Raw genomic sequence first — 18,383 nt, 5'->3', positions numbered from 1 at the left:
GACATAAAAGAAATTTCATTAAGCGTAGCTTTCAAAGTAATAATTTCATTAGGAATCAAAAAAACATTATCTTACCTATATGGTTAGCTAAATTATTCATTTCATCTATTCATCTATGTTTTTCTTCATATTGCACATTTCTTTTGTTCTAATGTAATTCACAAAATGGATGACCCAGCTAAAGTTTCCCTGTAATGTATTTTAGACAAAGGATTGTAATATTTCTTTACGATATTTAGCTGTCAATAGTCTATGAATACAAGAATATGTACAGATACAGAATAGAAAGGGTTTTCACCCAAAGGTGCTTAAGTATATCTGATGATTAGGGGACCTTCCAATATTTACATGAAATATATATCAGATGGAACAAGATCACCCTAGTAGCAGTATATCTTTCAACCTGACCGAAGAAATTATTTTAACTTAAGTACTACTATCAAGAAAACTCGTAGTGGTCTTACGTGTAAGATGAGTTATCTATATATTTTCTTGAAATCCTCATTCAAAATGACTGATGCTCATAGTCCAAGGGAGAAGTTTAGATAAGACCAGATGACTTTTCGACCTTTTGTTCTCCTAGATACACGAGGCGTTCTTTCATCACTCTTAACTTCTGGATTCATGCCTCTTTTTTTTATTTATATACATCTTTCCCTGGATGAAACAGTGTCCTCAAGACATTCCTTATCAAACATATCAATTCCAGATTTGTCTTAGAATAACAAAGAACTTGTTCTTATACTCATATCAACAAAGTAAGGGCTAATTTTCTATATAGGTCAAAGTTACTAGAACATCGTACAACCCATGACCTTAACCTTGGTCAAATACAAGAGTGAAGTAAGGTTAAAAGTGAGCCGCATCAACATTCTTAACCTTGAAAGTCAGACAAATTTCTAAAGAATGTCTGTGAGAACTGTGTTATAGTATATGGTATAGGAGAGAGAAATCGTCTCAAGTGCATCATGTTGATAAACATTGCCTCTCAAATTCGTGACACAAAGCAGCTGGAATAGATTCTAAATAGAAATGCTATGGATCATTGGATCTTTAAACAAAGTATGATGATAAAGGACTTTAATACTTTAGATGTGTATAAGTTAAGACATTCCATATAATTATATAAGTATCTTTTATAGGATGGTCATTAGAGTGTCAAGGTAAGGACCAGGAACAGGAGACGGAGTTAGCCGTACACCCTCCTATGTGGAGCGAACTCTCGTGACTCGAAAGAGTGGAAGAACTCGGGGGAGTCGAAGTGCCGGGCTCTGAATGGGGCGAATTCATGGGATTCGAAGGACTCGGAAGAGCCGAAAAATCGGGGCCTGGGTGAGCGGTACTCAAAGGACTCGAAGGATTCGAAGGAGTCGGGATAGCGAGCCTCTCCCTCATAGTTGACCTGGGCCACATAACCTGAGTCACCTTGCACGTTGTAATTCACAGTCTGCAGACGCCCGTCGGGAAGCTGCACGTAGTACGACCCCTGGGTGTCGTCACCATCACGGGCCTCCTGGTGGCCGAAGTCGTTGCCAGAGGGGCCGTGTTGTACAGCCCAGTTGAAGTTGTACTGAGCCTCGCTAGACTCAAAAGACTCAAAAGACTCCTCTGAGGAATCCTATAGAAGACAATAATGCTTATGGAAAAGTTTATAATTCAAAATCATTTGTAAAAATAGGAATATGCTTAATATTGCATACAACGATACTGATCAATACTCACGAAGGGGACGCCGTAGGAGTAAGTAGGGCGTCTGCCTCCAGCAACCACTGACGCCACACACACTACCACCAGAACCTACAATAAGAGAGGAAATATTTACCACACAATCAATATCCTTAACTTCCTTCCCAGTTAAGATTGGTGGGTCAAGTACACACTGATTGGCTGAATACATGCTATCCATTTCTGTCTAGCTTCTAGGGCGAACATATGAGCAGAGAAACTCTATTGATTTGTCATAAACTGAAGGAACTCCTGCTCCTATGGGAATACCTTCCTGCCCTGAACAATACATAGAAACCAGTTTCAGTGTTTGCTGAAATCTCTACCTTTGAGATCATGACTGTCTTGATACCGTTGAAAGACTGCTGAATCCGGCCAGGTCTTCCTCTTTATATGCCACATTCATGACGTCATGTCCTCGTTTTTGTTGGGAATTCCTTCGTGACCATTTGAACTGTTACAGCACGTGGACCGTATATGACTTACTGAAAATATTCCTTTAAAGAAATATGCTTTTTTAAATCTATTTGATGTAAATATCAATGGTAAATAATTGAGGTGTCTTACTGATTACATGACGTGATCATTCTAAAATTTTAATTGTCTTAATATGCTTTATGAGCAATCCTTTCCATTGTATGGCGCGATGTTAAACATAAAGAAACACACATACCCATGACTGGGTACCATCAGCCAGTGCAGCAGGAACTTTCCAATTAATTATTGGAACATATTCTTTCTCGAATCATATATTTCATATCAGTAAATTTTTTTATATATGATTGGTATAGGCTTACATGATATATGAGAAGACGTCTTCGTCTTAATCATTCATAGGAAACTAGAAGGATGTTGGGTTCCAATGCTGTACTAACACCGGAGTACTTTCAAATATTAAATTAACTTGATCGGTTGAGTAACCGCTGCTCTCAGATCTCTCCACACTGCTACACAAGGCCAAGACAATTCCCTCATCATGGCACTCCATAACGCTGAGAACAACACGGAGAAGAAGTGTTGCAGCAGAGAATACACTTGGTAAATACTCACGAAAAACTTGGCCTTGATGGCTTTAGTCTGGCCTGGGCGGTATATAATGGGGAAGAGCAGATGAACTGTCAGTCACTTCCTCTTGACTACACTGCCAACAACATGAACATTAAGGTTAATACAGTATGACGCTCATATATATATATATCTTGTTGCATTACACGCACTAAGATGAATACAGTTTTGAAGTTTATATTCTATACATTGTAGTATTACAAGTAAGAGCAGTAGATCCCATTCTCTTGTGAACCAGAGACATATAGAGATTATTGCATGTTTCTTACAGGTCCTGATCCTGTTGGCTGTGGCAGCCGTGGCCACAGCAGACAGCCGGGAATTCTACGCTTATGCTGCCCCACATGTAAGTCTTCAGCATTACTGTAATGAGAATATCCATATAAATGAAATTTGCTTTAGCAAATAAAGAAAAAAAAAACGGAAACAAAATTAGTTTATGTACATATCTTGAATATATAGACTTTAAAGTTAACCATGTTTCTTAGAATGGTGAGAAATCGTCCCTTTTCTAAATGTTTCATTTCTGGTGAAGATCTCTGTATGGCGTAGAACATAACTTTACCGTACATAAAATGTGATTAGGATTATCTTGGCCTTATCACTTCAGAGTTCCTCAGAGGAGTCTTATGAGTCTAGCGAGGCTCAGTACAACTTCAACTGGGCTGTACAACACGGCCCCTCTGGCAACGACTTCGGCCACCAGGAGGCCCGTGATGGTGACGACACCCAGGGGTCGTACTACGTGCAGCTTCCCGACGGGCGTCTGCAGACTGTCAATTACAGAGTGCAAGGTGACTCAGGTTATGTGGCCCAGGTCAACTACGAGGGACAGGCTCGTTACCCCGGCTCCTTCGAATCCTTCGAGTCCTCCGAGTCTCGAGAGTACACCCCACTCAGGCCAGTACGCTTCGACTCCTTCGAGTCCCGAGAGTTCGTTCCATCCAGGCCCAGACACTTTGACTCCCTCGAGTCCCGAGAGTTTTTCCCATTCAGGCCCCGGACCTTTGACTCCCTGGAGTCCTTCGAGTCCCCAGTGTTCGTCCCATCCAGGCCAAGGTCCTTCGGCTCCCGCGAGTCCTTCAACTCCTTCGAGTCCCGGGAGTTCGCCCCACTCAGGAGGGTGTACGGCTGAGACCTATGTTTGCCTCTGATCCTTAACACTCTAAAGACTTCCATACAAAACAGGCTTATATGTATATTTATATGCTATATCTTAATTTATATATGTACTGAATTTATCAAAGTTCCTATTCATCATTTTGAGTTTGAAGGCTGTTTATATACTATTTTTCATTCTTACCATGTCTAAGTTCTACTACCGAGGAATGAAAGTATATATATCTATATATATATATATATATATATATATATATATATATATATATATATATATATATATATATATATATATATATATATATATATATATATATATATATATATATATATATATATCAGCATGAAACATGTGAGCTGCCTTATTGTTCTAGATGAAACATAAAAGATATAATGTATCATAAACAAGCTTCGATCCCATTAAAGCAATTTTATACTATCTCATTGGATTTGATATCATGCTGGTTACGAGGAAAGTTATTTATGCAGTACATCAGCATTTCCTGTCTCAGCATAATTTTAGATAAAATTCCTATGTCTACGAATCCCTTATGAAATGAGGTGTAAGTAAATAATGATTGAAAAACAATAGGAAACTGATTAGAGAAATCTAGACCATTGATATGCGGTCATTCACGCTGGTAGATTTTGAATGAGTCACACAATAGGTATCTGTATACAATATTCATCCTCATGACTCACCAGTGGTTGAAACATTTTACCCTTATCTGTTCTCCATCTCTTGCATTATATATCTGTTATGATATCCGATGGTTTAAAAGAAAACCCCCCCTTGGGAATGTTTTTTTTTCAAAGGATTTCATGTAATTAGAATTGAGAAATATATATTGAAGTTATATGGTTAGTTAACGTATCCATATGATGTTCCAATCTGAGGCTTACTCCATGACCTTGCGTGTCTTATATTCTCCAACAATGTATGAAGAAATAGCCACACCCAAGTTTCGTATCTCATGTGTTAAAGTTTGCTTTAGATTCGCTCTCGATAATCATTTTCAGCCGCTGATATCTTTAGAATATCACAACGTACATGCAAAAAGACTTATCATACATTCCCACTCAAAGGGACTCATTTATGTGTCAGTATTAATTGAGTTTCGTTGTTTATTTGAAATGTATGAGACGGAAGACGATCATTCAAGTAGCAGTATATATGTCAGCTCAGACCTGAAGGTTTAATTATATATGATGAGGCTTGAACTTGTACGTCAGGAGTTATTGTAAAATGACTGGAGTGATCTTACATGAGATTTCATAATTCTGTTCACCTGTACTTATCATTTAAAATTATAAAATGACCTTCGATCGACCAAACACATATTCCACATTGCCATAGCATAAGTTTTTTTTTAACCTATTCGTCCTGAATAGAGGAAGCAATCTTGAATCATTCTTAACTTCGGGATTCATTCGGTATTTTCATATGCATTCATATCCAAATGCAAGAAACATTTTATCCAGTACCCTGTTTACCCAAAGATCAATAGTAACAGACAATTTCATATTCTCTCTAGAGATTCCTATCGTTTCTTTGACTATCGTTTGTTTGACTATCGTTTGTGGAAGTCAGTCAAAAGTGGTCAAGTCTTCTGAATCAAGAAGTGCATCATTGATCTATACTTTCACTACTCTCTTCTGGGTGTTTCCCTTTGTATGATCAACGATTCGTGTACATAAGAATTGAATATATATATATATATATATATATATATATAGAGAGAGAGAGAGAGAGAGAGAGAGAGAGAGAGAGAGAGAGAGAGAGAGAGAGAGAGAGAGAGAGAGAGAGAGAGAGAGAGAGAGAGAGAGAGAGAGAGAGAGAGAGAGAGAACAAAATCTTGCAACAAAATTTGGAAAGACATCTTTCCATGTAACCAATGCAATTTGGAAAGATATCTTCCTATGTCACGAACGCAGAAGTGTAATGAGATTTAGCTAACGTACAGGAGAATAACTTCAGTCAAAAGCAGCTTGGAATAGACATGTTCTAAAAAAGAATCCGTAGAAAGAAATCGACTTATACGTAACATGGAGCTATTCACTGCCATTCATACTGAGTGACCTGACGCATTGGGAAATGTTTAGACTCGAAATGCTATTGATCATTGTATTCTAAACTCAAGATGATGATGAAGCACTTTAATAATTTAGATTTATATAGATAATTTATCACATGGCATATATTACACATATAATTTAACACATGGCATATATAATAAATATGATTCAACACATGGCATATATATATGTTCATATATATAATATATATATATATATATATATATATATATATATATATATATATATATATATATATATATATATATATATATATATATATACATATATATATATATATGTATATATATATATATATATATATATATATATATATATATATATACATGTAAGCATTTATAAGAGAGAGGTCATGAGAGGATTAAAACGAGAGCCAGGAACTGAACACGTACTCCTTAACCGTACACCCTCCTGAGTGGGGCGAACTCATGGGATTCGAAGGAGTGGAACTCTGGGGAGTCGAAGCGCCTGTGAGTGAATGGGAAGCCCTCGAGGGACTCGAAGGAGTGGAACTCGGGGGAGTCGAAGCGCCTGTGAGTGAATGGGAAGCCCTCGAGGGACTCAAAGGACTCGAATGAGCCGAAGTGCCTGGGCCTCTGTGGGAATGTCGTTCGGGGTTTGAAGGCACCTGTGGAGACAGCGGGTCGGGGTCTGGGCCTGGATGGGACGAACTCGAAGGACTCAACGGAGTGGGAGAAGTCGGGGTAGCGAGCCTCTCCGTCGTAGTTGATCTCGGGCACGAAGCCTGATCTGCCTTGCACGTTGTAGTTCACTGTCTGCAGACGACCGTCGGGAAGACTCACGTAGTACACGCCTGGGTGTCGTCATGGTCTCGGGCTTCCTCCTGACCGTAGTTGTTGCCGGAGTCTTCGTGTTGCACATCCCACTTGAAGTTGTACTGAGCCTCGCTAGACTCAAAAGACTCCGAGGATCTCTAAAGACATAAAGCATATGATTAACTCAATCATAGATTCTGTAATGTTTCAGTACAAGTATATATCCTTCCATTTTAAGCAAAATGATTTGTTGAAACATAAGGCAGACTTAAGATTGAAACAAAAATCAATTAAGTGTACCTTTTTTCTGCTCTTGCACAAAATTTCATTTTTGATAAATATATCCATAACATCAGTGTTCCTGACTTACATGTGGGGCAGCATAAGACAGGAATTCCCGGCTGTCTGCTGCAGCCACGGCTGCCAAAGCCAACAGGATCAGGATCTGTAAGAAATACGTGAAAAACTGTATATGTTTCTGGTTCATAACAGATGGAGAAACTATTGCTCTTACGTATGGTACAACAATGTATATTTCAGTGAGTTAAAAGATTGTCTTTATCACAACAGATGGGGAAACTATTGCTCTTACGTATGGTACAACAATGTATATTTCAGTGAGTTGAAAGATTGTCTTTATCACAACAGATGGGGAAACTATTGCTCTCACGTATGGTACAACAATGTATATTTCAGTGAATTAAAAGATTGTCTTTATCACAACAGATGGGGAAACTATTGCTCTTACGTATGGTACAACAATGTGTATTTCAGTGAGTTAAAAGATTATCTTTATCACAACAGATGGGGAAACTATTGCTCTTACGTATGATACAACAATGTTTATTTCAGTGAGTTAAAAGATTGTCTTTATCTTAGTGTATGTGGTACGTTTATGTATATCTATATGAGCGTCGTACTGTATTAACCTTAGTGTTCATGTTGCTGGCAGTGTAGTCAGGATGAAGTGACTGACTGTTCCTCTGATCTTGCCCATTATATACCGTCCCACCAGATCAAGGGCTTTCAGGTCCAAGTTTTTCTTGTGTATTTACCAACTGTGTTCTCTGCTGCAACACATATTCCTCCGTGTGTAGTGGAGTGACATGATGAAGCTGCAGGTCCTGACCTTGTGTAGGAGTGAGGAGAGATCTGAGAACAGCGGTTACTCAACTGATCATGATCAAGTGTTTGATAAACTGCTTCAGTGCCTGGTCTCCAATGGCACCTGACTTTCTTACAGTTTCGTGAGCATAGATGGAGACTTCTCGTCTGCCTCGGAGTGTCCTGAATTATACCAGCATACCCTCCGTCGTGTAGAAGCAAACACTTCACCAGTATGGAATCCGTGTTTCGAAAATGAAACAGTTCCATGATTTCTTGAAAAGTTCTCTAAACTGCTGGTGTTAATGTTTTATGCCTTAGCCCTTGATATTGGAGGGGGTGTTGCCCTGTTCTGCTTCACAGACCCTTACCCATTGATATTGGAGGGCGTGTTGCCCCGTTCTGTTTCACAGACCCTTAGCCATTGATATTGGAGGGGGCGTTGCCCGTTCTGCAGCCCAGGCCCTTAGCCCTTGACATTGGAGGGGATGTTGCCCCGTTCTGCTTCACAGACCCTTAGCCATTGATATTGGAGGGGGTGTTGCCCCGTTCTACAGCCCAGACCCTTAGCCCTTGATATTGGAGGGGGTGTTGCCCCTTTCTGTTTCACAGACCCTTACCCCTTCATGTTGGAGGTGGTGTTGTCCCGTTCCGGGGCCGAAGTCCTTACTCCTTAACACTGCAGCTGTGTCTTTTAGCCCTCGACTTAGCTCCACCTCCACCACTACTGCTGCCATTGTCAATCTCGTATCTGTCTGTTTATCTATCTGTCTGTCTCTCTGTCCAACAAGATGTCGATGATATTCTTCGTCATTGTTCACACGAAAAGTTTTAAAAATAAAAGCCGTGAGAAAAGTTCATATTTTTGAAGCAATAACCGCGATAAGGAATATACATTTCACATGGTGAAACAGTTTGATCTGCCACGAAGGAATTCCCAGCAAAAACTTGGCCGTGATGCCATGAACGTTGGATATAAAGAGGAAGAACCTGTTGGATTGTGCAGTCGAAGACCAGTATTGACACAGTTATGATCTCAAAGGTACAGTGACTCCTGCAAAGTGGTTTGTGGTTAAGGAAATGGTAGCAAGGTGTTAGTTCTTCCTCGGGGTGTAGGACTTCCCTTCCCAGCCCTAGGGATTAGGTCTGGGGACCCAAGCAAGGTATTACGTCTACCCTAAGAATTAGGGCTTCACTGCCCTTATGCTAACCCTAGGGGCTGAGGCTAGGGACCCTAGTTAGGCAAAATCAATTCTCACAAGAGGTTCAAGTTAGTACTTAACCCATTCCATGTAACTGTGAAGGCAGTTAAGGATAATAAGTGATTGTGTGGTAAATATTTTCTCTCTACCTGTAGGTTCTGGTGGTAGTGTGTGTGGCGTCAGTGGTTGCTGGAGGCAGACGCCCTACCTACTCCTACGGCGTCCCCTTCGTGAGTATTGATCATTATCATTTTAAACAGCTTTAAGCATATTCCTATTTGTCACAAATAATTTGGTATGATAACCTTTTCTAAGAACCTTATTGTCTTCTATAGGATTCCTCAGAGGAGTCTTTTGAGTCTTATGAGCCTAGCGAGGCTCAGTACAACTTCAACTGGGCTGTACAACACGGCCCCTCTGGCAACGACTTCGGCCACCAGGAGGCCCGTGATGGTGACGACACCCAGGGGTCGTACTACGTGCAGCTTCCCGACGGTCGTCTGCAGACCGTCACTTACAATGTGGATGGTGACTCAGGCTATCTGGCCCAGGTCAACTACGAGGGAGAGGCTCGCTACCCAGACTCCTTCGAATCCTTCGAGTCCTTCGAGTTCGGCGCACCCAGAGCTCGGTTCTTTGGCTCTCCCGAGTCCTTCGAGTCCTTCGAGTACCGCTCACCCAGGGTTCGATACTTCGGCTCTTCCGAGTCTTTTGAGTCCCAGGAGTTCGGACTGTACCGGCCTCTCAGGCCAGTGTACGGTTGAGTGGAAAGCACTACACCGATGTTTACCAATGAAACAGAATGAAGACGCACTCATTAGCACGCCAAACAAAAGAATTATGATAGATTTATTGCAAATTGATATATGTATATGCTTCACATAGATTCAATCAAATAAAAGTTTTTGCTTAAACATTTCTTTTAACATATCCGATACTGTTAGTCGTGTTGAGTGAAGGTTTCCTGCCCACATCAGAATATGTTAGCAGCTCTGAGTTATCATGAGGTCATCGAGACAAACCGGCGTCCACTGTCATTCTACTCAGTGCATGTGTAGACCACGGGTAGACAACCTTCCCTGGCTGCTTTACCATTTGGCACGAATAAGAGAGGTTGCCACACAGTACCAAGACAGATGAGTGGTTTAGAGGGTACCAAAAGGGTACCAAGAGAGATAGCAGCAGTTAGACCGAATCTAGTGAGTTGTACTTATTGTACATCGTCCCTCTCAAGGTTTGGTACCCAACAGGAGCACAATACCACCCACCCAATCGTGTGTTACCCCCGTGCAACTGTGTTACCTTTCACATCGTGATCTTCCTGGAATATTTGAGGTACCACTCTCCAACTGCTGCTACCTCCTTTGAACAGACGAGGGAACTCCCTGTGTTACCCCTTGTTGGTGTAACCCATAAAATGTAAATTTCATCCCAAAAACCATTTTCCCATTTTCATCTACAGGTATGTTTCCCTCATTGGCTTATTACCCTCATCTGGTATGCTATCCATACTAGAGTGTGTGATGACCAAAATGTGTGTTATGTCCTTAAGGTATACTTTGTTCATCTTACCTCCCATGGTACAATTACCTCACATTAATGGTTTACTTCACAGATATATATCACCTTGAATGTTACGACTGTATGTTACGACTGTATATTATGACTGTATGTTACTCCTGATAAATGCGTTACCTCCCATAAGTGTGATATCAAGATTAAACTTTTGATTGGAATACATTATACTGTTGGTAGTCGTCTTCTACCCTGTCCTCAAAGAATAAATGCCATCTATAAGTATTTGATATTTAGTTCCGCTTTTCAGATTAGTCCTCTCCATGTGTTTTGTGCCTTGGGTTTCCTATATTAGAGGAAAACAAGTTGAATAGCCAACTAGGACATTCGACTGGCCAAGATACGAAACTAATTAAACCCAAAGTTCCCAAAAGCATTCTTGAAGATCTATCTATCAGACTTTCCTAATTTCTTAACAGGGTTTTCGAAAAAAAAAAACTCCTGATGTGCACTTCACATAAAGAAAATAAGATATGTACACGCCCTTTGGACCAGCTGGTATTAATTTACTTATCCTTTGCTGAGAATTGATCTCCTTTACCCCAACGTGTCCTGACCAATTGCTTCCCTCCTGGACGGTTCCAGGTGTCGAGCTCCCTAGTGGCCCTAGGCAGGTGTCCAGCCATGGCTGAGGTCGTTGTACCCACAGATCACATTCACTTGACCAGGGCTCTCCGTACCTTCGCTTGTATGGCCAACCCTCGCTGCAACTTCTTGTCTGTTGTGGGTAAAGGGGAACAGGGCTGTTCGAGAGAGAGAGAGAGAGAGAGAGAGAGAGAGAGAGAGAGAGAGAGAGAGAGAGAGAGAGAGAGAGAGAGAGAGAGAGAGAGAGAGAGAGAGAGAGAGAGAGAGAGAGAGAGAGAGAGAGAGAGAGAGAGTACTATCTCTTAAGAAGTCCACATATCCATAATTCAGATTTGCAAGTAAAAAAAAAAAAGAAAAGAAAAAACAAACAAGCGAGTACGACAACTCTTACCACATAACGTTTATGATATCCTCCATCATCACAATCAGCCTCGGAAAAACGTACTAATCTACTGATGTTTTAATTCCTTTGTATTCCTTTGTGCAGAAGTACTGGCCGTGTCATGATGTCTATATCCTCAAGTCAGATGTCTTCTACAGTCCCTGGTGTTGAACCCAGTGTACAACGTCCTTGGGACTGACTTGGAGTCCAGGACGGACTCCCACAGGACCTGGCGGCCAACATGCCCGTGGGGGACGGAAGCGTCCTATCGAGATCCCAAGATGCTCCTCCTACACTGGTTAGAGAAACAGATTTTCCCTCAGTTTACACTACCCATGTATCTCCGGCGTGTCACAGTAGAAGTCTGTGATGGAAGGGAGATAGAGGGAGCTGGAAATCCTCCTCCCCTTTATCCTAACTTTTTGGATGTAAGAACAAAAGGAGCAGTTCAGGGAAGGTCATCTGTTCCCGGCGCTACCACAATACGGAAGGAAAGGAAGGATATTTTCATGAGTTCATTTTCTTTGATTGATATTCTTTGAAGAAAACAGATTCTTATTCTTTTCCATTATGGGACTTTAAGGAAACTTTCTAATGTGTATTGTGGATTTTCATAAGCTCTGTTGTACCATCTGAGAGTGATAAGTGTCTTAATATCCAATTCTATGCATATAATTTGAAAACCAAGAACAGACGTTCAAAACTATATTAAAGAAATATCATGAAAGCCTATTTCTCAAATAGATCTATAGTTGGACTTTATACCTACGTTGCATATGCTTTTCAGAGGCTGTATGTACTATGTCAGTCCGTTCTAGAGAACTGGAAATGCAATTGACGACAGACACATATAGATAACTTCATTTGGAGCATCGTAAGTGATACAGCGTCTAATCTCCTTTACAGACAGGAGGAACCTTCTAATGGACTCACTGCCTTTAGTGCTCCTGCACGTACAGCTATCACCAGTGGCTCCTCATTGACCAAGGAGGGACTTTGGCAGTCAGGAATATTGTCGTCATGGCTTCCTTTGGGTCAAATGTGCCCTACTAGTCCTGACACAGTCATACATGTATGTCTAGGGATTGTTTTCTGTCTAATTCTATCTCACTGACGACGTTCCTACCACACAAAGCAGCCTTCTTGCTCTATAATACATCTATAAGTCATCTGTAAATTACAGAAAGACATTCTTTTAGAGTAGTTTACCCTGGATATTCAAGCAATATAGAAATTACTCTAAAAGGAAGAGAGACTTTTGTTTCATGAGAACTTAGATGATAATGAACATCTTTAACAATGATGCTACAGATGTCAATCCTTATTTTTCACAGCAGTGAACTTAATGAATAGCCAAAGACTAACTTACTACATACACGAAGGGTAAAGTCCACATTTGTATCACAGTTGTAACATACAGTGGAGAACAGAATTTGTACTGTAGAGGAATACACTATGTGTTGTAACATCCAGTGGAGTGTCAACTGTAGAATTACATACAGAGTGGTAGGATACATAGGGTGTATTACAGAAAAGATACTACTGTTATAATGAGGTGTTGCTCTACATGTGGGAAACACTGGAAACCATTTTCCAGGAACAGTGTTACTGTAATGGAATTTTGCTTTACAAGCAGGAAACACTGAAAACCATTTTCCAGGAGCAGCTTGTTGTGATGAGTAACAAGTGTTACTGTAATGGAATTTTGCTTTACATGTAGGAAACACTGTAAGCCAATTTCCAGGAACGATGTTACTGTAATGGAATTTTGCTTTACAAGTGGGAAACACTGGAGACCATTTTCCAGGAATAGTATTGTTATAATGAAAAGTTGCTTTACAAGTGGGAACACTGAAGCCAATTTCCAGGAACAGTGTTATTATAATGGAATTTTGCTTTACATGTGGGAAACACTGGAAAGCCATTTTCCAGGAACAGTGTTACTGTAATGGAATTTTGCTTTACAAGTGGGAAACACTGGAAACCAATTTCCAGGAACAGTGTTACTGTAATGGAATTTTGCTTTATATGTGGGAAACACTGGAAGCCATATGTTGGATCCTGTCCTGGTCACTTCGTTCTGTCAGAGAAAGAGTTCCAGGTTTTCGTCTACAACGGTGGGTGATGTAAAGACCTTTTATTCTTCTTTTACTCCTCTTTTCCAGATTGGTGTATATCCCTGTCTATTGCTATTTGGTACCACAGGACTTGCTAATGAGATCCTTTCCGTTGATGGATCTTCGTAAAAGGGATGGTATATAGGTCGAATTCGACAGGATCCAGTGGAGTTGTTAGCTTCGACGATTAGATGAAAATATTGAGCTGTGCTCTAGTTGTATACGACCGTGCACTAAGGATCATATCAACGATTGAGATGAGAACTGAGGTCAGATGAGATGAGAACTGATGTTAGCTGAGATGAGAACTGATGTCAGATGAGATGAGAAGTGATGTCAGCTGAGATGAGAACTGATGTCAGATGAGATGAGAAGCGATGTCAGCTGAGATGAGAACTGATGTCAGATGAGATGAGAAGTGATGTCAGCTGAGACGAGAACTGATGTCAGATGAGATGAGAAGTGATGTCAGCTGAGATGAGAAATGATATCAGCTGAGATGAGAACTGATATCAGCTGAGATGAGAACTGATGTCAGCTGAAATGAGAAGTGATGTCAGCTGAAATGAGAACTGATATCAGCTGTCAATGACAGTATTTTCTTTATCAAGGCAATGGTCGTCCTCCCAACTAAAGGATGACGCAATTAGGCCACGCCATCCCTTTCAAAATCTGGTAGGGAATGGGTAACAACTGAAAGGCAAAGATATCAGGCACCGCCTTAAAAAAAAAAAAGAAAAAAAAAGTCTATGGTGGTGCTCTGAATTATTGGCTCCTTGCAGAAGTAGGTACTGACCAGTGTAGTGGCACAGTCAAACCGGTTTGGTCGGTCAAGTTTTGAAAGGGAAAGTGGGGCCAACTCGTCTGCAGCTACTGTTAAATGGTGCTGCACTTACTGGGTGAGAGGAAACCCATGCTAAATTGCTATGGGAGTGGTATTCGAATCGCTCCACAGAAGTTCCTGAGTGATGTTGGATTCCAAACGAGAGATTGCGATGACTCAAGTCACTGTGATTACTTAAGATGACTCAGGTCACTGTGGTTGTTTCAGATGACTCAAGTCGTTGTGGTTGCTTAAGATGACTCAAGACATTGTGGTTGTTTAAGATGACTCAAGTCAGTGTGGTTGTTTAAGATGACTCAAGTCACTGTGGTTGTTTAAGATGACTCAAGTCACTGTGGTTGTTTAAGATGACTCAAGTCACTGTGGTTGCTTACGATGACTCAAGTCACTGTGGTTTATGTCTTAGAATCGTCATTTTATGCCTATAGGGAAACAGAAATATGCTAATAGCCAGAAACTATAGGGTTCTGTCAAGCCTGTGTCATAGCAGAAGGGATGAGAAACAGAACTTAGAGGTAAGAGAAAGGCCAACAGATGCTTAAGGAATGATGCCTGTAAAGTGTCTTTGTAACTCAATGGAAGCCAAAAAGAACACCGTCAGTTTTGTACATAAAGCGATATAAGGATCTATGTTATTTCGAAACGTAATATATGATATTGGTTTCAGCTCCACGTATTAATGATTCATTCCATGTGTTAACAGACCTATTAAAGTACTTTGGCTCACCTGGTGTACAACGTTTCCCAGTGTGTGTTTTCACTGCAGTGGATGTTTCGTTTCAACACGAACGATTGCACATTTCCTAAGTCTCTTAAATGACAATCTAACAGCAATCCATCTCGAATGGACCAAAGTTGTTTGCACCTAAAATACTTTTACTCCATCGTGTGTGTGCGTGTGTGTGTGTGCGCGTGTGTGTGTGTGTGTGTGTGTGTGTGTGTGTGTGGTCAACACCTCACCAGCCTACCATAATGTCAATGAATTTCGTTCAGTGTCTGTTGAAGGTCGTTACGTCACACACCATGATGGAGACACCACATCCTCGTGCCTCTGTCATGTGGCAGGTGTTCTCAGACTAACACCTGCTACGCTGGATCCTTATCCATGTGGCTCTTACCATGCAGGTGTTCTGAAAGGAAATAACACCTGCCTCACTTCAGCGATTGCAGTTCATCTCCAAGCAATGCTTACGTCAACTAATCACTATGCTCAAGAAGAGGTTTGACTCCACATCATCCAATACAAGAAAAAATCAACTTAAATGCTACACATGTTAATAAAACATGTTTTACAGGTGTTATACTGATCATATATTACATTGATTCCTTTAGACTATATTACAATGATCTCCCCTATTTACCAATTTATGGTATAGTTATCCATTGTATTATTCAGTTTTCTTTGAGGAATTATATGTCCAGTGGACATTATATTGTTTGGAGGGTCTTATTATTGTATGTTGATATAAGAGATTTTGTTTATTTGAGTGTATACAAATTAAGAGTATACATTTTCAGTATTATTTTTTGTTTATTAAAGTGTAAACAAATTAAGAGTATGTATTTTCAATATTATTACAAATTATGGAAGGACAAAACATATGTAAGAGACAAGAGAAAGTGATATGAAGAATTTGTTTATAAACTGGAAGATGGTTTAAGTCAAGCCTCCGCAATGGCCAATGGAGGAAGGATGTGATACAAAGGTGTTGGTAAATGTATAATGTAATCTGTACACATCTCAGTCATTTCAAACCCTTATGTTATATAATTGAGGCCAGTAAATTTGCCAAAGAGATGTTAAGTAAGGTAGTATAGAGAGAGATCTATGTATCAAGTATAGATTGTATTATTTTACGAGAGAGAGCCATGTTTATTTTTGCCATTATGAATATATTTTGATAGATTTTTATCTGTGTTTGGTATTTGACCAACTTGAGAAAAAGGGAAAAGTAGGTATATTATTACGTCCGTCAGCTGTAAGGAGATGTTTGCCAAATGGTAAGGGAATCTGTGTTTAGCCCAAAACTCCCTCTTAACAAAAGCTGTTATCTGAGTGTAATCTATTTCAATGGGTCTATGGGCTGATTAGACACCCTTTAATGAAAGGGGTGGAGGCAGAACATAACTACAAATACAAAATGTCTTGTAGTTAAATGAGAGATGATATTGATTACTGTTCTTACAAGAGATAGTTTCGTGTATAATTAACCACTTGAACGTATATCCAATATAGCTTTTGAAGTTGCTGAAGTTGAAGTCAGTTCAACCATCTGGAGGGTAGATATATTAATCATTTTCTTTTGTAATGTCTACATGTATATGTATCTCGTATACAGTAATGGTAGAGTATGTATATAGGTTATTCTAATTTCTTTTGTTTTTTGTTTGTTTTTTTGCATCTCATTTAGTTGTTTTCATCAAGCAGTCTATGTGTTTCCTTTGTAGGATGCAGCTCTGTGTATTGCAGGATTAAACGAGCTGCATGTTATCTGTGTTTTCCCCATATCTCATTGGCTGCTTTCGCGATTGGAACGTTGTGTTTGTTGTCTAATGTTTGTGAATGTTGCACTATGTTTGTAACACAGTGCTAGTGTTTGTAGCATAGCGTCAGTGTCTGGAGAATAGAGTCAGTGTTAGTACACTGTACAAACTGATTACTTAACCATTATTTTCGTCTGGGATGACGACCTTCACTTGTTCTGTATAGATCACAGAAGCAAGGGTCAGGTTTTGCAGCAGGCAATACAACGAAACACCCAAGATGACTTACCAGAACACATGAGTTTTCTTTGTATTTCTGTGTTGCATTACGAAAAGTATTTTGATGTGCATTATCTACGACCCCAGGATTTATATGAAAATTTATATCATGCACTGAATCTAGAATGCTTAGATAGATGATATAGAGTCTAGGTTAAGAACTGAATTATATTTACAGTGACTTGAGTCAAGTTCTGTAGAGGATGAAGGGGTAATTTTACGCAACCATTGGACCAAGGTAACTTGTTACCGAAGTCTTGCCGGGGTAGGTCGATTTAAGTACGATAGCAATGTCTCTGAGCACAGAGCCAAATGTTCTAAGTACATAGCTCATTGTCCTAACGACAGAACCACCTGTTCTAAGAAAGACGCCAGCTGTTCTACATACGGTACCGGTTTAACTCTGGGTTTGGAACCGGCTGTTCTGGGTATGGAAACGGTTGCTCTGGGCAGAAAACCGGCTCTTCTGGCTATGGGACCGGCTTCACTGAATCTAAAACCGGTTGCCTTTACAGTCCATTGACCCAGATTAGGGTGTTTTTTGGCATCTTTCTGGTTTTGTGACTTTCGCCACTTACAGTTAGATACAGAAATTTGCCCACATATTATATATACATTCATTAGAATACATAAATCTATTAGAGGAAATGACACACATTATCATATATGTACATTTATCAAAATACATAAATCTATTAGTAATTTCATTAAGTAAAATACATATTTGCCCAAGGAGTAAATAAGTATTTGCATATATGTAAATTTTACATCTTGTCATCTTTGATGCTCATGCTGGTAGATCTGTAGTTAGAATGGACTGGCTGGAGCTCATTAACTTAAATCTCAATACATATATATATATATTCTTCTTTTTCATACTGTTCGCCATTTCCCGCATTAGCGAGGTAGCGCTAAGAACAGAGGACTGAGCATTTGAGGGAATATCCTCACCTGGCCCCCTTGTCTGTTCCTTCTTTTGGAATAAGAAAAAAAAAATGAGGGGAGGATTTCCAGCCCCCCGCTCCCTTC

General features: G+C 40.0%; 3 protein-coding genes and 1 pseudogene across 3 annotated transcripts; 2 read left to right on the top strand and 2 right to left on the bottom strand.

The window, feature by feature from the left end:
* Nucleotides 1-1,059: 1,059 nt before the first annotated feature.
* Nucleotides 1,060-2,085, bottom strand: LOC139761265 (uncharacterized). Its single transcript, XM_071685297.1, has 3 exons — nt 2,052-2,085; nt 1,723-1,797; nt 1,060-1,618 (listed from the first exon to the last, which is right to left on the bottom strand). Exons 1-3 carry the CDS (start codon nt 2,061-2,063, stop codon nt 1,190-1,192), a joined length of 516 nt encoding a protein of 171 aa, XP_071541398.1. The 5' UTR covers nt 2,064-2,085; the 3' UTR covers nt 1,060-1,189.
* A 765-nt stretch (nt 2,086-2,850) lies between these two features.
* LOC139761264 (uncharacterized) lies at nt 2,851-4,188 on the top strand. Its single transcript, XM_071685296.1, has 3 exons — nt 2,851-2,889; nt 3,062-3,136; nt 3,401-4,188. The coding sequence occupies exons 1-3, from the start codon at nt 2,878-2,880 to the stop codon at nt 3,923-3,925; spliced, it is 612 nt and encodes a 203-aa protein (XP_071541397.1). The 5' UTR covers nt 2,851-2,877; the 3' UTR covers nt 3,926-4,188.
* Nucleotides 4,189-6,258: 2,070 nt separating this feature from the next.
* Nucleotides 6,259-7,751, bottom strand: LOC139761263 (uncharacterized; annotated as a pseudogene).
* A 1,143-nt stretch (nt 7,752-8,894) lies between these two features.
* Nucleotides 8,895-9,971, top strand: LOC139761261 (cuticle protein 8-like). Its single transcript, XM_071685295.1, has 3 exons — nt 8,895-8,928; nt 9,244-9,318; nt 9,424-9,971. Exons 1-3 carry the CDS (start codon nt 8,917-8,919, stop codon nt 9,850-9,852), a joined length of 516 nt encoding a protein of 171 aa, XP_071541396.1. The 5' UTR covers nt 8,895-8,916; the 3' UTR covers nt 9,853-9,971.
* The last annotated feature ends 8,412 nt before the right edge of the window (nt 9,972-18,383 follow it).

This window comes from Panulirus ornatus, chromosome 39, assembly GCF_036320965.1.
Source record: "Panulirus ornatus isolate Po-2019 chromosome 39, ASM3632096v1, whole genome shotgun sequence".
In the NCBI taxonomy this organism is placed as follows: domain Eukaryota; kingdom Metazoa; phylum Arthropoda; class Malacostraca; order Decapoda; family Palinuridae; genus Panulirus; species Panulirus ornatus.
Note: the sequence above shows the minus strand (reverse complement) of the source record. Positions and strands in the feature narration are given on the sequence as shown.

Coding starts and splice junctions, on each gene's coding strand:
- LOC139761261 (XM_071685295.1), top strand. Junction 9,319..9,423: donor ACTCCTACGGCGTCCCCTTC/GTGAGTATTGAT, acceptor TGTCTTCTATAG/GATTCCTCAGAGGAGTCTTT.
- LOC139761264 (XM_071685296.1), top strand. Junction 3,137..3,400: donor ACGCTTATGCTGCCCCACAT/GTAAGTCTTCAG, acceptor TTATCACTTCAG/AGTTCCTCAGAGGAGTCTTA.
- LOC139761265 (XM_071685297.1), bottom strand. Junction 1,619..1,722: donor ACTCCTACGGCGTCCCCTTC/GTGAGTATTGAT, acceptor TGTCTTCTATAG/GATTCCTCAGAGGAGTCTTT.